This window comes from Podarcis muralis, chromosome Z (genome assembly GCF_964188315.1).
Source record: "Podarcis muralis chromosome Z, rPodMur119.hap1.1, whole genome shotgun sequence".
Taxonomy (NCBI): domain Eukaryota; kingdom Metazoa; phylum Chordata; class Lepidosauria; order Squamata; family Lacertidae; genus Podarcis; species Podarcis muralis.
Window position 1 is genome coordinate 8,824,575 of NC_135673.1, and position 24,138 is coordinate 8,848,712.

Sequence of the window (24,138 nt, forward strand, 5' to 3'; positions counted from 1 at the left end):
ATCAGTGGGTAAAACAGCACTAAGACACAGGCAGCTTTTATTTGCAAGCCCTATTCCCAACATGGGATTCAAATTCTTCCACGCTTCCATTCCTTTAATAATGTGGTTGCTTTTTATGCTGTGCTTTCATGACAAGGCAGCGCAAACCAGGTTGGAGGGGTGTTAGAACAGAAGATAAAAGGAGGAAGGTGCAACCCAAGGAATGCCTTTGTGGCTGTTGCCGGCCTGGGAGCGAGGTGTGAAGCCTTCTTCCTACCTGACCGCTGTAGTGCTGAAGGAAGCAGAGGATCGGGTGGAGATGTAAGGGTAGTGTTTGGTGTCCAGTTTGTCCTCAATGGCATCCTAAAAAGAGAAGAGCAGAAGATCAGCAGTTTTGGAAGAGCTTTCATATGTGCATCCTAGTGAGCGAGCTCTAAGGATGAGCAAATCTGTCAACTTTGGATTCTCATTTCTCATTCTCCACATTTCCACATCAGTTTGAAATTTTCTTTTAGCCTACATCTGCATTTTAGTGTAAATTTCCCCTAATATACACATTTTTCTCCTTAGAGCCACATTTTTCTATGTCATTTTTCCTAAGCAAAGCAATTTGCCCCCATGGCTTCAATGCACATCTCATGTCCATTAGGAGCTGTGCATTTAGGATTGGGGGTCCAATTTTATGGAACTGTTTAGACAGGCTTTCACAATATGAATTTTCTCTTTCTAACCAACCAATATTTGAAGATGCTTTACTGGTGTTTTTAACTCTGCAGATGCTTTTTGTAGATGCCTCAGGGCTGGCCCAATACATGTTGGTGCTTGAGGTGAATCATAACACGGTGCCCCACCCAGTGGTGGACCTACATTTTTTGGGCTCTGAAGCTTGAACTGTTATGGGGCCCCCTTTGCAACTAGCAACGAGGTCTAGGTAGCCACTGTTATCTTCTTCAAGAGGGTTGTTCCATAACATATCACCACACCTTTATAACATCTGTGCTACTGACTCTCAAACCTAGGGATTGTTGAAATATTTACAACAACAAAAATAATAATCAATTTGAGTTGTGCGACTCAGTTTGGGTCTACTAGACCCAAAAATTCTAAGCAATGTGGACTAAAGTCGTTTCTTTGGGGCCCCTGGGATCAGGAGCTCTGAAACTTAAGCTTCACTAGTTTCATAGAAGACCGATCCGCAGCCCCACCACCCCCAAGAAAGAAGAAGTGAGTGAAGATCTACATGAGGAACAATGAGAGTAGGCAAATCAACCATACCCAGCAGTTAAAGTGGGAATGAAAGGCTGTCATGAGGGGAAATCAAGCCAGGTGCATGTAGAAGGCAGCCCCCACCATTTCCTTTTGGGTGGGGAAAGAAGACCAGCAATGCCTCCTATTTGCCAAGAGGCCACTATAGAGGCAGCAGATCCAGCCTCCAAGGAGCACGCCACAGCCATGGCTGCTACCAAGGTGATAGCAGCAGGAGGTGATGTATATTTGGAGACTGTTGATTTGGCCACCAGAGGCAGTTGTCTCTCCTTTCCTTACAGTGGGCCGGCCCTTGGATGCCTCTCATTCTTTAAAACCTTAATACATTTTTTAAAACAATACAGATTATAAATATGCAAATAGAAAACCAAGGAGGAACACAGCCAGAGAGCTGTTGCTAATGGTACTCTCCCCCAAAGATGCCTTCATCAAGTGCTTGACCCTATCAACTGTCAGCATCAGCCCTATGATGACCACCAAATCCAGGGGGATCCAGGCTGCTCATGTCCATCACATGCCCACCTGCAAACTTCATAGGAACAGCCAGTCTGGTCATAGGCAGAGTAACAAATGTAAACCTTACTTTAGGACAGCTAGCTAGTTTCTGCTCCTCCCCTCCATCCAGGCAAGCAAGAGGTGTTATCACAGCTCAAACACACATTCCAGCCAGACAACAACTCTCAGGGAGGATGCGAAGCAGAGAGTGTGGCTATACTGGAGATGTGGCCTAAAGAGAATCTCAGGGGCCAGACAGATAGGCCCATAGGACCACATTTGACCCCTGGGCCTCAAGGTCCCCCTCCTCTAGTTTAAATCTTTACCTCCATAATATCCTTTACCACTGGGGTCCATCGAGACAGCTGGTAGGTCTGCTCGCTGATTCGCTCCTTCCGCTCAGGCTTGCTTCTGCGGCGTAAGGTAGACTGAGAAGAGGGAAATAGGCAATTGCAAACATGGAGGGAGTGTGAACAAAAAAGGCAGACACACCACACAACTGGCTTTCTTTCTTTGTGCTTTAGTTTAGGGCAACGCCTGTGCCTTGCAAATGGGCCACTAACAAGTTAAGCTCCTTCATGGTGCTGATGAAAGCTGCAGGGACCAGATAAGGTATTTATCTCAATCACATCAGTGTCTGGTGGACAAAGTGAGGATTTCATGATAGCTGCTGGCACCCTTCCCCACAAAAAGAGAAAATATCATAGGAAGAAGCATAAAATAAATTCCAGCTATAAATTTAAACCACCAACATGCATCACTTTTATACCCCTTTAACTCGCATGGCTTTCTTCCACAGAATTTTATGAACTAGAGTCTAGAAAGAGTCCCAAAGATTGTAGTGGCTATCCCTAGCTCTTACACACGCTGAAATGTATTTCCCATGATTCCCTGGGAAGATGGAAAAATTGTTGAATTAGTCCAAGGCTGTTGACAGACACAACAATCTTTGAATAATGGAATGGAAAAGTCAGAAGAATTTACTTTTCCCATAGGTCAATGCCCCTTCATAGAGAAAAAAGGCACCACTCCTAATCTACAGTGGATGTCCTGGGATTCAGAAAAGGTTTAAGTTAGGTATATTAGCTTTATTAAATTTACTTGAAGCCTTGAACTCGGCGTTGTCCAGAAATTCCAAGAAACCCCCAAAACCAGTGCAGTTTGGAGAAGCTCAGTCCACCATTTTGTTTCAAAATGGTGTCCAGCTGTATCCAAACACAGACAAAAATCTGCTTTTTGATCTCAGGAACCATCATGCAAAATCTGCTTATGACAACATAGAGAGGTATCCAAATGCATAGAGAGCAGCCAGGCAAACAACTTCCCAAAAGATCTAGTACAGTGGTACCTTGGGTTAAGTACTTAATTCGTTCCGGAGGTCCGTTCTTAACCTGAAACTGTTCTTAACCTGAAGCACCACTTTAGCTAATGGGGCCTCCTGCTGCCACCGCACCGCCAGAGCACGATTTCTGTTCTCATCCTGAAGCAAAGTTCTTAACCCGAGGTAATATTTCTGGGTTAGCGGAGTCTGTAACCTAAAGTGTATGTAACCTGAAGCATCTGTAACCTGAGGTACCACTGTAGATGTATTGTTATTATTTATATAACACCCCCCCCCACACACACACACATATTAAAAAGGCTGTAAATGTTAATCAGACAAACACCTGGTTGAAGAGGACCATTTTTGCCTGGCACCAGAAGAACCTCCCTGGGGGAGCATTCCATGAACAGGTGGCTACTATACAGAGGAGACCTGCTCTCTTGTTGCCACTCTCAGGGCCTCCTTCAAAGGTGGCACACAGAGAAGGGCCTCAGGATGTTGGTGACTGAGTCTGTGTTCCAGCTTTGCATGCTGAGCTACAGCCCTTCTCCTTCAGCAACTGGGAAAGGCATCTCCGAGCCATTGCTAAAAAATCTTCAAGACCAGGTAAAAACTTACATCTGTGATGATGGGTACTCCAAGGTGGGCCATATTGGTGATGATCTCACTGTCCTCAGGGGGAATCTGAGCATGTTGAATCAGCTTGTTGAGATTTTCCTCAGTGATGCCTGGGAGGGTAGAAAAACATAAAAAGTGAGGCTATTTCTTCCCCCAAAAAAAGATAAATAATTTTACATGTCGCTCAAGCACCCCTTTCGCCAGGTTTTCCAAACGTCTGAGTTTATTGACCCCAAGGATGGACTTACAAAGTTGTCATTGACCCCAACCCAAATTTTTAAGAACGTGAATGAAATAAAGTCAATAAATACCAGCATATAATCAACATTTATCAATCATCAATCACCATGACTTGAAATCATAAAACGAAAGAAAAATAAGGAAGTAGAAAAAAGTATAAAGAGGTAAAGGGACCTCTGACCGTTAGGTCCAGTAGCGGACGACTCTGGGGTTGAGGTGCTCATCTCGCTTTATTGACCGAGGAAGCAGGCATACAGCTTTCGGGTCATGTGGCCAGCATGACTAAACCACTTCTGGTGAACCAGAACAGCGCAGGGAAACGCCATTTACCTTCTCGCCGGAGCAGTACCTATTTATCTACTTGAACTTTGATGTGCTTTCAAATTTCTAGGTGGGCAGGAGCAGGGACTGAGCAACAGAAGCTCACCCCATTGCAGGGATTCGAACCGCCGACCTTCTGATCGGCAAGCTCTAGGCTCTGTGGTTTAGACCACAATGCCACTTGCGTTCCAGAAAAAAGTATACTTGCATACAAATCTGTGTAGTATATTGTGGAATCATCTTAATAAATACAGAGGCTCCTCATTAACCAGAGGACACATGGTTCCACACATGCCTAGGCCTTTTATTTTTCAGGCTCATAGTTCCCAATTAAACTTTTTGCACTACATCTTATGAGATTCTTTTTTACATCCCCAGGAGTTTAACAACCCCTTCTTGACCACAAAGTCTTTATTCAGCCTCTGCCCTGCCCCATTGACCTCTGGGTTGAGGTGGGGCTCAATATCAACCACTTTGGAAGCAGCTACATCACCTACCATTCTTCAGGAAGATGTAGAGCAGGATGATACGGATCTTGTCATAAGTGCTGACATTTGCATCAAGCAGTATGGGGACAATAGCCCTCATTGGGTCCTTTATTTTCTCCCCCTCTGCATCGGTTCCCATGGCTAGGTCCTGAAGAAGAAATATATAGCATCCATCAGTCTTTGCCCACTTTGGATCTACAAGGTAGATTGTCCTCTGCTGCCTGATGTCCATGTCAAATCCAGGGAGGGAAAATGCTGGAGCAGCACAACTTTATTCTTAATATAATCACACTGAGATCCTGAATTTAGGGAAAAGTAAGATGCTGCATTTATTACATGTTTGATGGGAAAGCTCCTATTTCTATCTAAGATGGAGATGCCTTGAGCCATGCTTGATCTTGCTGAATCCTCATGGAGTGGGAGGAAGTAGGAAATGAGGTCAGCAACCCCAAGAGTATCAGTCTAGCACCTAAGGCAGGGGTGCCCAAACTTTTTTCCAAAGAGGACCAGAAGTGAACATGTGTGACCAAAGTTGTTGTTGAGCTTTTTTTTTTGGATTTAACTCCAAAGTTTTTGAGCTTTTTTTTTTTTTTTTTTACAATTTTACCCCAAAGTTGTTGAGCTTTTCTTAGGGTTGAATTGAAGTTGCTGAGCTTTTTTTAGGATTTTACCCAGGACATATACTGCCACAGGGGCTGGATTAAATTGACCAGATTACGCCCCCAAAACAGACTTTGGAAATGCCTGACCTAAGGGAAGGTCAGCACAGGTTAGGTCAGATAGGATGGGCTAAGAAACTTGGAGGTTTCTCTCTCCATCTGCTCTTTCCCCTGCAGACACATCAGCCTCCAGGGCAAGCTGAGTTCCAAAACTTCCAACAGACTAGGCTACTCCTCCCCACCCAGTCTTCCATTCCCCCACTGCCTGCCTATTCATTCTCACCTGCAAATGAAAAGCTAATCCAAGTTCTTCCCAGTCCTTACAGTTTCCCATGCTTAATAAACACATTCCCTACAGCCACCCAGATATCATGTCCATGAGCATTTCAAAGCTTTGATGTGCATCTCCCCCTTTTGGAGGAAGACACATGCACTGTAACCCTTCCATTGTATGTCTCAGAGCACTTAAAAACAAAAGATGACCCCTGTAAGACTACACTCCATTAGTAAAGGGGAAATGGAGCAACCTAGTCAGCAGCTAAGTCAGCTCTTTCTGAGATTCCTAGCAAATTATGCAAAAATGCATCACACACACACACACACACACACACACACACACACAAACCCCACATGGTGTTGCTGACATAAGAATGTGTTTGCAGCAATGTCTCTCCATCAGCACAACCTGCTCAGCAATTTTCTGAATCAGTTGGTTTACCTGTTCAACTCGGCAGAGCTTGTCCACAGTGCCTTGGTAGTGTTTCATGCAATCTTCGGCCAGGTGAAGGTGAGTGGAGTACTGAAAAGAAATGTAAAAAACAACAACAACAATGTAGCTAAGCTACTGTCCATCGTCAGTGCACAGAACCATAGACTTGTAGAATTGGAAGGGACCTGAGGGTCATTTAGTCTAACCCCTTGCAATGCAGCAATCTCAGTTAAAGCGTCCATGACAAATGGCCACTCAACCTCTGTTAAAAAAAAAACCTCCACAGTAGGAGAGTCCACCACCTCCCGAGGGAGTCCATTCTACTGTCAAATAGGTCTTACCTTACTCAGCTCCTTCTGATACTGGGGCATCTTTTTCAGCATCTGGGAGAGATCCCTCATGGTTGTCTACGAGTTTTAAACAGAGAACAAAAATCATCCACATGCCTTGCTTCCAGAGGGCACCTGGCAGCTTTTGGACCAGATGACCTGAGCTAAACAATGAAGATCTTAAACAGTTAAAGCAAGACAACCAGGTTGTTGGGGGTGTTGTTGTTTTTTTGGAGGGGGGAGGATAAAATCTTACTTAGAACCATTGAGCTGTACCTAGACAAACACCATATCTTGCACTACTCATTTAAAGAACCTGTATAGCATTTTAAATGGCAATGGCTTCCCCCACAGAAACCTGGGAACTGTAATTTGACAAGGGGGATGAGAGTTTTTAGGAGAACCCTTCCTCAATTCCCAGAGTTCCCTGGGAAGAGGGACTGACTGATTAACTACTTTGGGAATTGTTGCTCTGTGAAGGGAACAGGGACATCCTATCAACTCTCAGTGCCCTTAACAGTCATGACATCACTAAAAGTAACAAACTGTGGTTTGTTAATGGTCCTGAGAGTTGGCCGGGGGCTACAGTTCCCAGAGTGGTTTAGCAGTCAATTTGTCTTCCCAGGGAACTCTAGAAATTGTAGCTCCGTGTGGGGAACAGTGTGTCTCCTAACACCTCTTAGGACATTTAAGAGACTACAGTTCCCTCTTTGTGGGAAGTCACAACTGCCGAAGGGGTATAAGAGGGCTTTAAACGTGTGGTGCACACTTGCCTGGAGTTCTTAATGAAATCAGTAAAGATTAAGTGAAGTCATGATTAACTTGGAATCAGTGGGACCACGTTTAACTAACTTCATCTGGATCCAACACAAAGAATTCAAAGGAGCCTCAAAAGGTCCAGTCTAATTCCTCATGAAGGGGAACTCACCACCTCTAACAGTGTAATTATGTTCCTCATAATAGTCTAATCCTTTTCCTGTAATTTGAACCCCTCAATGCCTCACTCATTAATTCGCTGCGTCAGCTGTACAGCAGCCCTTTAAATATTTGACAATGTGATCGTAATCCTTTCTTCTCCAGAGTAAACACCCCCAGATTCTTCAGCCAATCCCTCATGGTACTTGGTCTTTTATATATTTGCTACATTTGGGGGGGGGGGAGTTTATATCTATCTATAGGAATAAAAAGGCACCTTTCCTGCCCCTGCTTCTAGCTCTCTATTCAATCTTAAACATTCTAACATATGATTGCTTGTTAAATCTCACCTTATCACCCGTATTCATCCTTTTACTGGAAGAGAAGTCCTTCAGAGAGCGGGTGACCTCCCTGGAATCAAATAAAGACCAAGCAAGTCAGTAACATCCTCCCTACATCCAGCTCAAGCCTTCCCTAGAGCAGTGGTGGGGAACCGCAGGACTGGTGGTCAAATAAGGCCCTTTGGATCTCTCTATCTGGCCCTCAGAACTCTCCCCAGGCCACACCCCTCACTGGCCCAAGCATCTCTAGTAGGGCTAGAATGTGTCCTTCAACCCTAATAATGACTCTTGCTTGTCTGGATGGAGGACAGAGAGCAGGGTGCAATTGCACGTGGAAAGTTGCCTACTCTATGAAGGTAAAATTTGCATTCATTGCTCCACGCACTTTTGCTTCTGGCCCCACCCACCACTGGTACATTGCCCTCAGAAGGCTGCCCAGACAGGAAACACAGTTCACTTCCTAAAAGCGTAGCTTCAGGCTACAGACCAACACAGGAGGTTAAATGTAAGTCTCTAGGGCTGCAACTCAACACAGGGAGGTTACGAGTGTGTGTGATCCCATCAGTTCCAATGGACTTCACTAAAGAAGCTGAACTGCCTCAGTGGAGTGACCGAGCTACAGATTAGTGACTGATCTACTGATTCAAGCCTCCTGTGGACCATGAACTCGCTAGATGGCCTTAAGCAACCCATGTACACACACTCTCAGCCTGAGTCCTCCCTCCTCTGCAAATAATAATAATATCCCCACTTGCAAGATGGAAAATAATAACACCCACTGACTTCATAGGGTCACTGTAAGGACTATGCTAGACAATGCATGTAAAGTACTTTGAATACTTGGAAAAACATAATTAAAGTTAACTTTTTACTGGTATGGAAAACCAGTGAGAAAACCAGACTTTGTACAGTGACCATAAACACTTGAAGAACTGCTGCGCAAATTATGATTATTAATGTTAGCCTCCTACTAATGAGGGGGTGAGGAGGGAAAAAGAACAGTCTGTTTACTACCCAGTTGGTTGTGTGCTTTGCTGTTTAAAAAATAAAAAGTGGTATCAAACTTCAATTAATAAATTAAACCTTCTTAACTGGATTTAGGATTCTGCAGTGCTGCTCTGCGTTATGACCCCCCCCCCAAAAATATATATATATATATAATCTCTCCTTTTGCACAATATTTCTAGCTGGAAGGCTGCTCCCTCCCAAAATAACCTCAGGCAACAGGAACAAAAGGCAGCACACTGTTTTGCAATATGCAGAGTGAACTCAACACCACCAAGAGAGAGGAGATGCGCTCTTACTGGGAGACTTCAGCAATGTGTTTATGGCGCAAGGTGACCCAGAGGTCATCGTCTTCATCCAGCAGAACCTCTTTGACACGGGCCTCCCCAATGCCACTTGTCTCATACCTAGTGAGGGAGAAAGAGAATGTAAGAACACAAGAGCCTCCTAACAACTCTCAGCACCCTTAACAAACTACAGCTCCCAGGTTTATTTGGGGGAAGCTCTCGCGGTGGGCAACCAGAGGCCTGGGGTAAACCCACAAGCAGGATTCAAGCAACTGGTATTCAGAAGCATTGCTGCCTCAAACTGGGAAGGCAGAGCATAGCCATCATAGCTAGTAGTCATCAATAGCACTCTCCTCCATTGATTTCTCTAATCCTTTTAAAAAGCCATCACTGCCTCCTGTGGGAGTGAGTTCTGCAGTTTAACTATGGGGAGAGAAAGTAAGTGCAGTAGTACTTTTTGAAAAATCTATTTTAAAATTCATTTACAAGTTATGGGGTTCACCAAAACTTCCAGAGCAGATTTTGGGGAGGCCTAAGGTGTGCATGGGGAAGAGGGGGCAAAGTCCTATGTGTAGGTGGAAGTCATTCCACTCGCTCAAGGGTTTAGCGGAACACTGTCCTTAGGGCTTTTGCAACCACCAGGGTGTCTGCAGGACCCTTACTTGTAGACGTCATTCTCAATGGGAAGCAGATCATAGCTCATGGCTTGGAATGTCAGTTCATGTAGCACTGGAGAGCTGGGGTCAAAGCCGCGGTCCAGGATGACGAGCTGGGAGCGGGCTTTGTCTGGACCCTTAGGAGGGGAGAAACACAACAGAAAGGCTCAAAGTGTGGGTGGGGACAGGGGGAGCATGGACAAGCCCCACCCTCAAAGCCATCATGTGTCACACCCAATCCCTGACCTTCCCAGTTCAAGGACAGCAAGCCCCTCTGAAGCTGCCACCTGGTGTCATGATGACATCAGGGGAATGGCAGGTTGCTGCCCCCACCCAGCAGTCAAAGTGTCCCCTGGAGTTCTGTGAGGCAGGTCCTCCTGCTGGCTAAATCTAGTTTCCCACCCCGGAATTGTCAGGAACCCAGCTAGACATGTGCCTCTTAAGAGGAAAGGTGCCCAGTTTATATGACCTGACCTTGTTGGTTGTTCCACACTGAAGTACTCACCTCACCCATGGTTGGGTCATCAGCCTTGTATGCATCAAGTTTGTCCTGGATCAGCTGGGCCAACATGGCATTGTCTTTGTAATCCCTGCAAAAAAGCAGAAAAACAATGCAAAATATATATATACAGGAGACGCAGGTGGCGCTGTGGTTTAAACCACTGTGCTGCTTGGACTTGCTGATCGGAAGGTCGGCGGTTCAAATCCCCGCAACGGGATGAGCTCCCAGCTCCTGCCAACCTAGCAGTTTGAAAGCACGTCAAAGTGCAAGTAGATAAATAGGTACCACTCTGGTGGGAAGAGTTTCCGTGTGCTGCTCTGTCTTCACCAGAAGCAGCTTAGTCATGCTGGCCACATGACCCAGAAAATCTGTCTGTAGAAGCTCCCTCGGCCTGTAAAGCGAGATGAGTGGAGCGCTGCTGGACCCAGAAAAACCCACAAATACATCAGTTCAGCTCCCACTTTAAAGAAGGTGTGAACTGCTTTGCTGGATGGGACCAGGATTCATCTAGTTCTCCTTTTCCCAAAGCAGGTACAAGGAACCTGTGGCTTCCCAGACCTTTTTTTAAATGGTGCTTTATGTTTTCATTGTATACATGTTGTTGTACACCACCCTAACATTTTAAGAGATGGCAGCATAAAAATACTTTTTATAAAATAAATCAATAAAACTCCCAACTCCCATCCTTTCCAGCAAGCATGGACAATTCAAGCAAACCTTTCAAAAGAAAGAAAGAAAGAAAGAAAGAAAGAAAGAAAGAAAGAAAGAAAGAAAAGAAAGAAAGAAAAGTGAGCTGATTTGCAAGTGTGATTCATTAATCTGAGTCAGTTTGGGGAAGTTATTTCTAAGGATTTGTTTTAGCTATAACTTGTACATGAAACCCTGACTTAAAGCTACTAACTATAAATATATTCAGGGCACATCAGGATGGAGGGGAGGAGGAAGAGAAATAGTAAATAAAGCATCCTATTCATTGTTGCTATTTGCTACCAGGTAAGTAAAGGAAAGAAAGGTCAGGGTTGGCGGAGCACAAAGCGCTTCCTTTAGAAGTCCTCTGTCCAGAACCCAGACTCACCCTCTGTATCGGACAGCAGGGTATTCCTTCAGGGTGGCACAAAGGGTGGCAATCTGCTCTGCCAGGCGCTCCAAGATCGGGTTTTTCATCTGGGCCTTGTGAGGGCTGTAGAAGCTCTGGAAAGAATCAGCAGAGTCCAGGGAGTAAACCTGCAGAGGGCATCAAAAGAACAGCAGAATGACAAAGTGAGCTAAATTGTCAAGGCCAAGTAAAATGGGTAGATATCACACATGGGAGCCAGCAAACCTCTCCAAGGTGGGAAGATAGGAAGCTGACCTATCCCAAGTCAGACCACTGGTCCCTCTAGCTCAGGTTTGCATGCACTGACTGGCAGCAGCTCTTCAGCATTTCAGAGAGGGACATTCCCAGCCCTACATAGGAGATGCTGGGAAGTGAGCCTAGTAGAGTTCCCTGATAAGAAGGGGTGACTGTTAAACCACTTCTGTCTGCTGCCTTCATCAGGCACCAGGCAAAAACATTCCTTTACAACCAGGCCTTTGGCTGATTGCACATTCTATGGCTTTTAAAATGGGTTTGTGGGTGGGGGTTACTTGTTTTTTGTTTTACAGTGGTACCTCAGGTTAAGTACTTAATTTGTTCCGGAGGTCCGTACTTAACCTGAAACTGTTCTTAACCTGAAGCACCACTTTACCTAATGGGGCCTCCTGCTGCCGCCGCGCCACCAGAGCCCGATTTTTGTTCTTATCCTGAAGCAAAGTTCTTAACCTGAAGCACTATTTCTGGGTTAGCAGAGTCTGTAACCTGAAGCGTTTGTAACCTGAAGCGTATGTAACCTGAGGTACCACTGTATTACGTATTTTGTGTTCTCATTTTGTATTTTTATGTTGTGAACTGCTCTGTAAATTTTGGATTAAGGGTAGGTAGATAGATATAGATAGATAGATGATAGATGATAGATAGGTAGATGATAGATAGATAGATAAGATAGATGATAGAGCGAGAGAGAGAGAGGGAATTGTAGCTCTGTGTGAGGAATAGGAGTCACCTAACAACTCTCAGCACCCTTAATAAACTATACTTCCTAGTATTCAGGTGGGGGGACCCTTCCTCTTCAAAGTGGTATAATCCTGCTGTAAATGTAAGGTGCAGATAGGGTGTTAAGGTGACATGTTAGTTTCTTCATTATTGCTAAGTCCCAAGATTTGATGCAACAATTCTGGACAGTCAGACCCAAAATATTTTGAAGTGCTGTGGTGTAATTATACATGCTCCCACAAGCATAAACCTTATCAAGTCCTCAGAAAGTGCTTCTGTGTAATCACCCGAAAATATGCATAGTAAGCACAGGTTGTGGTCTTTAAACAAGGAGTAGCATACAATGAGGCTTATTTCAGTAATAGCATCATCCCAATTCCATCAGTGCCAGAGGGCATTTCCACCACAGATAAAAAAACAGTGGAACTTTGATCAAATTTATGTTTCAATAGCAACAGGGGACTCCAACCCTAAGATTACAGAAAATATAGTTCCTTACTATAGCCATTAAAACCAGGCCACAATTGTTAAAGAGAAGATGAGCCCCATGTCAAAAGTGTCTTTTTTAAAAAAAAACAACTATTTCTGATTGTACATGGGTTTTATTGGGTTCGTATTTTAAAATGCACACTTTGTGTCCATGTATATTGTGGAGTTTTCTTCCTCAGCTGTGTGGTTGTCTTGATAACCCTTTATTATATTGGGATTTTTATGGTCTGTAGACCCTATTAGCTGAACTGAACATAAAGTAGTTAAACACAGCAGCAAGTCCTGGGGCTGAAGACAGACCCTAAAAGGGAGGAAATCTTGCTCAAATTAAACCCCCTCTGCAACTATTTTTTGTTGTTGTTGTTTTTGTATCTTGACTGCTGCCACACACAGTCAGGAGAATGGTCCATTCAGATTAATATTCTGCCTCCTGGAGGAGATCTGACAGATGTCTTAGGGAGAGTTCAAAAGCAGGGCATGATGGTGCAGCAGATGTTGGGGATTAAGGGGGAGCAAATATCTCCAACAAATACCTTTGCAGAAAAAGGGAAACCAAATATATCATGGCAAAGCACCCTTTGAGATTTCTGTCTGCTCCATCACAAACAGCTGTAACAATAGCCACAATCACACATCATGCTCAACTGTGGGCCAGCGTAATATTCTCCAACCTTCACCACTTAAACACTGCCCTTTCCAACTGTTCTGAAACTAAACACAAAGATGGGGGGACATTTAAAAAGAAAACTTGAAAAAATAAGAGGAAAACAAAAAGGAAGCCACTCTTTGATGGGTTGGAAGAATAGAGCAGCACCAGGGAAATGTTCCAAGGCACACAAAATGGAGTTGAAGGCCACATACTGCTCCCAGGTTGCTACTTGGTTTAGTGGGATGCAACATCACCACTGGGTGAAAAAAGGGCTAGAGTTTGCTGCAGGGAAGGGAAGGGAGTAAATCTTTCCTCTCAACACTGTTTGTTCAGTTGCCTCCCTAAGTTCAGAGGATATGTTGGCTGGTAGGCCAACAGAGAATAGACCAAGAAGGGAGTTCATCACACAATCATAACATGATGGCGACCAACATGGCTTGGATGGCTTTAAAAAAGAATGAAACAAATCCATGCAGGAGGTCTATCAATAGCTATGACCCATGGTAGCTAAATGCAGCCTGTAGCTTGAGAGTCAGCCTACTACTCAATTGCTGGTTCCTATGGGGCAACAGTAGAGGGTAAGTCTATTGCATTTTTGCTCTGGGGTGCTCCAAAGGCATCTGGCTGCCGACAGTGGGAAAGAAGATGCAGGACTTAGATGAACTTTGATTTGATCCAGGAGGGCTAAAACAAAACTTATATTTGCATGCCTAGATCTGCTTGTGCTCATCCCTTGCCATGCTTGTTTCCTGCTGTCATTGGTCACTCAGGCAATAGAAAAGTAAGCTGTTAAGGCTGTCAGGGTAGGGATTTGCCCGTTTGCTAATGTCTGCAAAATGCTGTCTACACTATAGTACCTGGCAGCATGGATTGTCCAACTTCCAGCTGCCCCATTCCAGCCTCTCTCTCCACCCTCCAAAGTTTTTACTGTGCACTTTTCTGGGATATCCTCCATCTTAAGTCCCATTTTTATACTTTTGCAAATCTCTAGGCTCTCTGAGCTCTCGCTATATCTCCCGCATATCTGTGCCCAATGCATTTTTGGCTATATTTATTTATTTATTATTGCGTTTTTATCTCTCCTTTCCTCCCCCCCCCCCATTCAGGTGGCATGCATGGTTCTCTTCTGTTCATCATCAGTAGTTCCGCTGGAAGTGAAGTCATCTCTGTGCTTATTCACCAAGGGCATGTTTGTGCAGAGAAAAGTGACCTGTTTAGTATTTATAGCTCTGTACACCTGCCTGCCATCTGTTCCTAGTCACGTCACCCACCCACCCCTTGGTATGGCACAGGAAGGGCCAATTGCAAAGCAGATGGCCAAGGAAGGCTCCTTGCTTCTCCCATTGGAGAGAACTAGCCAATGGTAGAAGAGAAACAGTAGAACGCAGGGAACATCTGTCTTTGTTTGTGCCTGCGTGTGGGTGTGTGAGCAGGAAGGCTAAGGCTGCAAAAGAGAGAGGCAGGCCTGGAGAAAGAATAAATAAATCAAGGAAGACAAGCAGGAAGGAAGGAAGGCCACTCCCTCGCCTAGAAAGCTGTTGCATGAATTGCAATTCCCACTGCAAGCCCTTATGTAAGCCTGTAATCCTCTCTTTCCTCTGTAGGCAACTTAAAAAGCATACAAGAATACGGACGAGGCTGTAGCTTCAGCTTTCAGGGGCTGTTGAATGAAGCACACACAAGAGAATTGTCATCACTGCTGACTGGGGTGGGGCTCTTATCAGTGGGCCCCCTAGGGAGATGTGAGTCTTAATTGGGCCAGCCCTTTAATTGCTGGCCAGACCTGCTCACTGAGAGGGAGTGGGGGAATCTTATGTTAATGTTGTTGTTGTTTCTTACATTTTATATCCCACCTTTCCCCACCCCAAGGACTCAAGGTAGGGTACATAGATCCCCTCGCCCCACATTATCTCACAGCAACAGATGAGATAGGTAGGTTGAGAGACAGTTGCCAGCCCAGGATCACCCAAAGAGCTTCACAGGCCACGTTGGGGATTTGAACCTTGGTTAACGAAGCCCTAGTCCAACACACTAACCACTACACCACACATGATTCTGTTGCATCATCTGCAAATTTTATCCAGTTATGTCAAAAGGAAAATAAAAGTTACAGCTGCTTTTAAAATTATTTCACAATAATGGTGAATGGGGGAGACATGAAGGTAAGACCTGGGAGACCAGGGTTCAAATTCCAATTCAGCCATGAAGTCCCACTGGGTGACCCTGGAGCAGTCATTATTCTCAACCTAACCTACCTCACAGGGTTGTCGTGATGATAAAATAGAATGGGGGTGAAAGCGTGTAAGCTGCTTTGAGCTCCTCGGAGGCAAAACTGGTGCATAAATGCAATAAGAAAATAAAAATAATAAATTTCAGTTTTCTTAACTTTCCAATTTCTCCAATCCCAAAGTAAGTTCTCCACAATCTGCAATTGTACACTGATTTCAGAAACTTGGAGGAAAATGTGGTATATAAATGTAAGAAAGGAATGAAAGAAATGAAAGAAATGATTTTTTTTTCCCTTTTCAAATTGAAATGCAGATCCAAATTGAACCAGGCAGAAGTGCTTTGAAATGAAGTGGGGTGTTTTCCCCCTGACACACCAAATCTGTGCTGAAACTGAAAACTAGAAATGCACAGTCCTTTCTCAGTTGTTGTACAGGGTCAAAGCATTTTTGGACATAATGAGCAGAGAATATCAAATAGAAAGGGAGCCCAGGTTCAGTTCCCCAACACCTCAAGTTCAAACAATCAGGTAGCAAGTGATGGGGAAGATTCGTGACTGGGAAGCTGGAGAGCCACTGCCTGTCAGAGGGTGACACTGGCGAGCTGGACAAACAGGCTGACCTTTTGCATGCAAAAGCAAGTTTGGCTCCCACACCCCCACTCGCCCCCCACCACTCTGTGGACTCACTTGAGACTCGTAGGGCAGGAAAGCAATGTTGATCTCTGTCAGAGTCTTGATGACTTTCGCAGCACGGGACTTGACCAGCTCATTAAACAAGGAATCAGGGCAAGCTGGAAGAATGGAGTAAAAGTAGCCACTATAGTCAAACAGCCAACTCAAAACCATTTGGATGCCTCAGTGGGGGTATGAGGTGAGGAGCCAAATCAGGCCCACCCACACCATACAAATGGCCCACAGTGCCATTTTCTCAAAACCACAGGTGACACACCATCCATTGCTGCCTCCGAATCCCTCCTTTCTATGTCACATTCCCATTAATTCACCACTGAAGCCACTGCTTTGTTTTGCTTTTCAGTCTTCTTTTTTCCACGTAAGGAACAAGTCATCTTCTGCAGCATCCCTTGGTAGGATTTTTGCCAAGGTCATTTCAGATGCTGCAACTTGAGGAATTCCTCCCTTTTATGCAGAAGTTACAGATCAGCAGGTCCTTGCAGGAAACAGAGTGCACCCACCAATCAGCACTGCCTGGAGAACTTGCTTGAAGTAGAAATCTTTGGCCTGGGGAGCCAGAGGCAGCTGTCCAGCCCTCTCTTTCTGGCCCTCAGGACTGCCCACAGGCCACACACCCTCCCCTGCCATACTTTGAACCTTCCCTGAGTGATTTTACTTGATTGTAATAGGTCCTTGAACTCAGATCTTTCTTCATGCTTGCCTGAGGGAAAGGTTTGTGTGTGTAGAAACAAGCCTACTCAAGCAAATGTTATATTAGCATTACTTGGTCTACCCACTTTTGCGTCCAGCTCTGCCTACCATGCCTTGTGGCTCCCAGATGGTTGCATAGAATAGGGTTGCCATATCTTGATGAGCAAAAACAGAGGACAGCTTGAGCCACTGCCAACTTGAGCCACAGAAAGAGGCGCATGGGAGTGTGGGGCCACCACGCCATGCCCACGTGCCTCTTTCTCCGGCTTGGGCTAGCAGTGGCCGCAGTGTAGAGAGCCACCTGAAGCTGAGCCTGCTGCCAAACTGCCCACACCCGCACCACCCCTGCAAAAATAAAATAAAAACCCTGGACATTTCCTTTAAAATGTTAAAATTGAAACACCCTTTGAGAACCACTGGTGTAGGAAGGTTGTGCAGATTTTTAATCCACTTGTGTACTTATTTTGTTCACAAAAACAGTTTTCGGATGCTCTGGTACATATGCATGGAGTTTTGAGCATAATATATTCATATGTCCTATTTCCTCTAGCGTACAGTGTGAGCTTCATCTTGCATCATTTAAAATCTCAACACTGCCTATCAGTTAGCTTCTGTAAACTGCCATATTAATTGGCCTAACAGTGGAAATAATAACAAGGCTAAACAAAAAATGATACTGGAAGCAAATGCTGTTTCCATGCACATGCAAAATGTAGTTCATAATACTGAACCAACTGTTAATTGGAGCTGTGTCTATGAAATTATGTAGACAATATTCTTGCAAACAGATTTGGGTCCATGTGTATTTTTCCTACCTACGATGCATCCTTTCTAGCTTAATTAAATTGGCTCAGAAATTTTACCTGTGGTATTATTCTGTAACATTTAATCAATTCATTATTTGTTTAATCTGGAAACAGAAGACTAGGAGATATGGACCCACCAAGCTGAATAAATGTGTACATATTATTATTTTTTAAAAATGTAACAATTCCCCCAGATGGTCCTGTTGATCCCCCAAAAGAGGACATGTCTGGGATTTCCCAGATGTATGGCAACCCTACATAGACAGCAGGGGGTGAAAGAAGTTCTCCATGCTTGGTTTGTAGCACCATACAGTGCAGTTCTTGAAACTTCCAGTTATAACCAGGAGGGGCAGAGAGAAATTCCCAGTATGCTTACAGTCAGTAAAGAAGACATGGGCAGCTCGATACTTGGCATTCGGTGGTTCCTTGAAATCACCAATGAGAGACTCAACAGACTAGGAGAAAGAAGAATAAGTAAAAACAATCAGTTTTAGATGCTTGCTAGTTCTGCTCAAAGTTCAAACCTTGGTTTGTATGAAAACAATTTCCCCCAAGTTAGTTTGCTTGGTGAGCCCCCTTTATAAAGTCATTCTCCTGACTCCCTGATCCTGCCCCACTGACCACTATTATAACAAGGCTTGACTTGCTTAAAATGAGGTTGGGAAGTTCTGTCTTTGGATAGGAGAATTGGCCAATACAGTTTTGTCCCAAAATACAACCCTACTGGTTTCATTTGAAATATTAGTACATCCATATCCCACCTTTTCTTCAAGGAGTTCAAGGTGGCATACTTTATTCTTGCTCCTCTCCATTTTATTCTTGCAACAACCCTATAAGGTAAGCTAGGCTGAGAGAGAGTGCCCAGCTGGGCCCAAGGATACCCAGTGGGCTTCATATGGCTGAGTGGCGATTCGAACCCTGGGCCCCCAGATTCTAGTTCAACATTCTCACCCCCTCACTGCACCAGCTCTATTTAAGTCATTCCTTGAATGGCCATCACCCGAAGAGTCCAGGGTAGAGTACAAAACTGTGAGGACAATTCACATGACACGCAATATATTTAAACAAACAGCGTAATATAGAGAACAAATTAGGGTAAAAAAACATTTCTGACTAGAAGTCTGTCTAAATGAAGGAAGTCTTGACCAGGCACCAAAAAATATTGCAGCATTCGTGCCAGATGTGTCTTCTTAGGGCGGACATTCCAGAATAGCCAACCCCCTTAGCCATTTCAGAGGCATGCTACCTCATAAGAAAAGCCATACTGGATCAGGTGAATGGCCCATCTAGCTCTGCATCTTCTTCTTATAGCGGCAAATCAGATGCCCCAAATGGTATTAGGATATTGATGTTCCATTCCACCTTTAGAACAGGCATGTGGAATTGTTTTATGTCACATGTCTGTTTACTTCCAGCACAGCCTGATGGGAACTTCCGTTGTGTATAGCTTTTGCTTATGTTTCCTGCTCTTGGACATGAAAGAGAGCAGATATGTTTTCTTTGTCCTGAACTATGCTGAATAAACTGCTTGTAAATATGTTTTACATATGCCTCTGTCCGCCACTTCTGTTGCGTGCTATTCACTCTGCTGATTAAGGTGTGTTCAAGCTTCTGAAGGCTTCTGAAGCTGTGTGCCGCTGTTTTGATGCTGTTCCAAAGACCGGAGTTCACCCGGCTGCCAGCCGGTGGGCTGGAGCCAGCTGGGGGCCTGCGACATGCCCCCGTTCCCTTGGACACATCCCAATAATGGGAAGCTGGCAAGCAGAACCTGAGCACAGCAATGTCCAAGGAAGTAGGATTCAGAGGCATTCTGCTTCTGACAATGGAGGAAGAACATAAGCCATCACAGCCAGTAGCCATTGATAGCCTTGCCCTCCATGAATTTGTCTAATCCTCTTTTAAAGCCATTCAAGTTTATGGCCATCACTACCTCTTGCAGGAGTGAGTTCCACAGTTTAACTATGCACAGTGTAATAATGAAACACTTGATTCCTCCAACATTCAGCTTCACTGGATGTCCTTGAGTTTTAGAGTTATGCAAGAGCGAGAGAGAGAAACTTTCCTCTCTTTCTCCACTTTCTCCACACCATGCAGAATTTTATACACTTCTATCATGCTTACTTTCTCTGATGGGGTGATGAGGTACACAGCCTCCAGGCTGGGCAGTGGCTCCCGGCGCTTGTTGATGTCTTCCACAACTGCAAAAGGCAACGCAACAGAGATTTTCATCAGGGAGGAAAATATGGCAGATTCAAGGTGGTTACCAAGTCCTGCAACTAGTTATTGCTCCATTCTCAGAGATCAATAGCCTACAATTCAATCAGTCCATGTGAGAAGTTAGCTTCCCCCTTGGAATACCAACAACAACAACACAGCCAATACTCAAAATAAAATGGACTTGGGTGGCTGTTGTGCTTCTGACTTACTAAATGAAGCCACCACCCAGGTACACAAGTAGTGATGTATTCAGGCCCTAAGATGTGAAAGAGTGAGGCAGCTGCCTCAGGCAGCAGATGCTGAGATGGGGGAAGGGCCAGAGCTATGAGTGCCATGTGCCCTGCCCCCCCCCACTAACCTGCTGCCCACTAGTGAAGTGAAATACATTGTTCTTTCACTAGTATTGGCATAAGTTTCAACTACCAGTCCAATTGGCCTCAGTATGAATGAGGAGCTATTTAACCATTGTATGCTCCAGAACTAAACATTTAGGAATGCTGAAAACACCTCAGTTTCAAGAGAACAGGGCTTCACATCCAATGAAACTTCACAGAAACACAGCTTAAGTCCAAAAGAAGATGTTTGATAACTGTCTCTGAGAGGAGATTGGCACCCATGGCACTTGCTCAGAAATCCAAGTTTGACCCATGGGCTGCCTGTGTTTTTGTCATTGATGTTTTGTAATATGTTTCTACACCACCCTGAGAGCTTTTGATAAGAGGCAGTATATAAATTGAAATCATCATCCTGGCAACCCATATGCCAGGCAAACTAGGTGGTATCCAGGTTTGGTTCTATCCAGACAATGAGGGTGAGGTGGCTGGAGAAAGGGGGTGGGGGAGGTCCGGAACAATGCACTCACTTGTTATGCCCTCAGTCATGATATCAGTCATTTTGCAGCAGGAAGAAAGCATACGCATACTCAGCTGATCCACCACCAGCACCTGGGAGAGAAGGAGAAAGAAGTCATGCAAAAGTTGCCACCGACTTGGCTTGGGGTTGAACTAAAACTGTCCTGCATATGAGCTTCTTCTTCCCCATTATCATCACCATCATCATCATCATCATCACTTACCTGCCCTTCACCATAAGGTCCTAGAGTGGGGTAACAGCAATTTAAAGACACAATCAAAATCAGTTTAAAGTGAATTACAGTCGAGAGAATATGGTGGATCCAAAAATATGTATCTCATGTGCCCAAGGTTCAGGTAAAAAGGCTAGTCTTCAGCTTACAACAGTTAACTGTAGCTAACTGTAGTTAAAACAAACAAGGCACATGTAACTTCCACATGTCTGGACAGGCTTGCCTAAATGTTCTAAGCAGGCACTGAGATACAGTGAAGGCACCTGCCTCATGTCAACAGACAGGGAGCTCCAAAGTGTAGGCAGTGTCACACAAAAGACTGTTTTCTTACAAGTGCGGAATGAGGGTCATGTGGTGTCTGTAAGAGTGACAGTTCCTCAGATCAAGGCGGTTGAGCAGGAATGTGTGTTGGGTAAGGTGATCCTGCAGATAAACTGGTCCCAAGCAGAGGTGTTATATGCTAGCAGGGTCTCACTCCTGTAAGCAATCACACTGCAGCATTTTGCACTAGTTGTAGATTCTGCACTGCAGTAATCCAACCCTGAAGTCACCAGTGACTGAACTACGGTGGTCAAGCTCTCCAGGTTCAGAGGAACAGTTGCAGCTATTGCACCAGTTGCAGCTGGAAAAGGCACCTCTAGCCACTGAGGCTATCTGGGCTTGCAGTGACAAATCTGGATGTAGAAGAACCCCCAAACTGCGTAGCTGCTCCTTCAGGAGGAGTACAATCCTATTCAAAGCAGACAACTGACTCATACTTGGTAAACATTCATCCACGGTGCCTCCACCTTACTAGGATTTAACCCAATTTCCTTACCTCATCCATCCCACCAGTGCATTCAGGCACCAGTCCAGGGCCCCATAAAGGTAAAGGTAAAGGTACCCCTGCCCGTACGGGCCAGTCTTGCCAGACTCTAGGGTTGTGCGCCCATCTCACTTAAGAGGCCGGGGGCCAGCGCTGTCCGAAGACACTTCCGGGTCACGTGGCCAGCGTGACATTGCTGCTCTGGCGAGCCAGAGCCGCACACGGAACGCCGTTTACCTTCCCGCTAGTAAGCGGTCCCTATTTATCTACTTGCACCCGGGAGTGCTTTCGAACTGCTAGGTTGGCAGGCGCTGGGACCGAGCAACGGGAGCGCACCCCGCCGCGGGGATTCGAACCGCAGACCTTTCAATCGGCAAGCCCTAGGCGCTGAGGCTTTTACCCACAGCGCCATAGACTCTCCTTATTCAGAGGTTTAGATAGAAACAGAGGTGAGTGTGATAACAATACTGATGGCATCTTGCTTCCAAATTACTTAAGGACCGCTTCTAGTGGCTTCAGGTATTAGTCACCCCATAGCAGAACCAGTGAAAAACACTCTCCCAGTGTTACTCTCTGGACTCAGACCCACAGGTAGGACCAAAACTGTTGTAACACAGTGCCTCCAATTCCCATTCCAAGGAGCTGGTTCAGAGGATGTCATGGTCAACAGCAATGAGTGATTGAGAAGCAGGAGCAAGGTCACACTCCTTTTGTCTCATTGTCTGTAAAAGTCATCCATTACAGTGACCAAGGACAACTCAACCCAGACTGGAATGGACTGGAGTGTCATCCAAGAATGCTTGCAGCTGCCCCACTGCAACTCTCTCCACCACCTTTCCCAAGAAGGAAGAATTTGTGACTCGTGGATTCCAGTCCAACGGTTCCAAAGTTGCTTTTCTTAGGAGAGACCACACCACCACTTCTTTCAAGGCAGCAGTCACCACTCCCTCATGCAAGGAAGTATGTGTACCACACTCTGGACCCAACCAATCAAACCCTCTCTATTAGATTTAGTATTCCAGGAGGGACAGGGTCAAGAGGGCATGTAGTCGGGCGTACAGCTGCAAGCACCTTGTCCACATCAGCTTTCTGCATTGGCTGAAACTGATCCCACAACACATCACCTACTATGGCACAGGATGCTTCATCTGGAACAGCAGTAACTGCTGAGTTGAGGGTTCCAGTGGAACTCACATGAGCCCAGTTTTGAAAGACCATCTCCATCCCTCCTGACTTTCTCAGGTGTTAAGATCTGTGTGCAGCTCTCTAGGTAGGTCTGTCAACCTCAGAGGTGCAGAGAATGGTGGCCCAGGAGGAAGAGGACTTATGGGCAACAGCCCCTAAATTGTGGAACTCCCTCACCACAGAGATGCACCTGGCATTTTCCCTGTACAGCTTTCCCTGTATGTTAAAATGCACCTCATTACCACGGTCTTTGCTGTGGTATTTGTTTTGTGGGACCCACCTCTGCTGCTGAAGTTGTGTTCTTCTGTTCCACTTGGAATGGTTTCAGTTGTTTTATAGTTAAACCGGTTTTATCTGTATGCTGCATTATTATTCTTTATTTCATTTATGAATTGCTTCTCCTGAGGCATCTCAAAATGTTTTACAATGCAATAAAAACATATATGAAGCAAAGGCACACAAAAAAGTCTGAATAATTGAAGATATAATAAAGATTTAATTTATATTTTTAAAAGTGCTTATAACCAACCCACAGACCTTATGGTGAAGGACAGGTAGGAAATCTCAATAAACAAATAAATAAATAAAATTGAAGGGGTTTCTCTGGATGCAAAATCCTGAATCATATCTTGGGCTTCTGTGACAAATGCTACAAAACATGCACACCCTGAGCCTACCAAGACGTCACAGTGAACTAATCCTTCTCTGGAAAAGTGGGACAAGGCAGCAGATGGCTAGCTGGAATTGGTTATAACTGTGTACATACACACATAAGCACACTAATTTCTACTAACTCACAATCTGTCAAGATCAAGCCTCTCACCTTCCATTCCCCCTTCTTCTTCACCTTTTTGATCACATCAGCCATAATTTCTAGAAGGAAGGAAGAAAGAAAGAAAACAAGATCAGAAAATAGAAGTGTTATGCTACACACTGCCCCAAGGTCCTATGGCTGAGATCGTCTCCTTTTCTACCACCTTAGAATGTCTCACTGAGAAAGGCTTACTCTGTTATTTACCATATTTTCTATTTTTACTACACAAGCATCAATAGCTGTGAGCCATGGCAGCCATGTTCTACCTCCACTG

General features: G+C 44.8%; 1 protein-coding gene across 3 annotated transcripts in view; it reads right to left on the reverse strand.

The window, feature by feature from the left end:
• The window catches only part of LOC114588983 (syntaxin-binding protein 1), a 54,987-nt gene that overhangs the window by 11,211 nt on the left and 19,638 nt on the right, over window positions 1–24,138 (reverse strand). For 2 of the 3 annotated variants that reach the window (XM_028714843.2, XM_077922763.1), the window contains exons 2-17: window positions 23,874–23,923; window positions 20,839–20,920; window positions 19,881–19,957; window positions 18,136–18,214; window positions 16,258–16,361; window positions 11,210–11,358; window positions 10,138–10,222; window positions 9,639–9,769; window positions 8,989–9,096; window positions 7,694–7,754; window positions 6,441–6,506; window positions 6,109–6,189; window positions 4,741–4,879; window positions 3,683–3,792; window positions 2,067–2,168; window positions 257–342 (exon numbers count right to left, since the gene is read on the reverse strand). In XM_028714843.2, the coding sequence (XP_028570676.1) occupies window positions 257–342; window positions 2,067–2,168; window positions 3,683–3,792; window positions 4,741–4,879; window positions 6,109–6,189; window positions 6,441–6,506; window positions 7,694–7,754; window positions 8,989–9,096; window positions 9,639–9,769; window positions 10,138–10,222; window positions 11,210–11,358; window positions 16,258–16,361; window positions 18,136–18,214; window positions 19,881–19,957; window positions 20,839–20,920; window positions 23,874–23,923 (1,510 nt within the window). The remainder of the gene's footprint in view (window positions 1–256; window positions 343–2,066; window positions 2,169–3,682; window positions 3,793–4,740; window positions 4,880–6,108; window positions 6,190–6,440; window positions 6,507–7,693; window positions 7,755–8,988; window positions 9,097–9,638; window positions 9,770–10,137; window positions 10,223–11,209; window positions 11,359–16,257; window positions 16,362–18,135; window positions 18,215–19,880; window positions 19,958–20,838; window positions 20,921–23,873; window positions 23,924–24,138) is intronic. The other variant, XM_028714845.2, reaches the window with a different exon arrangement.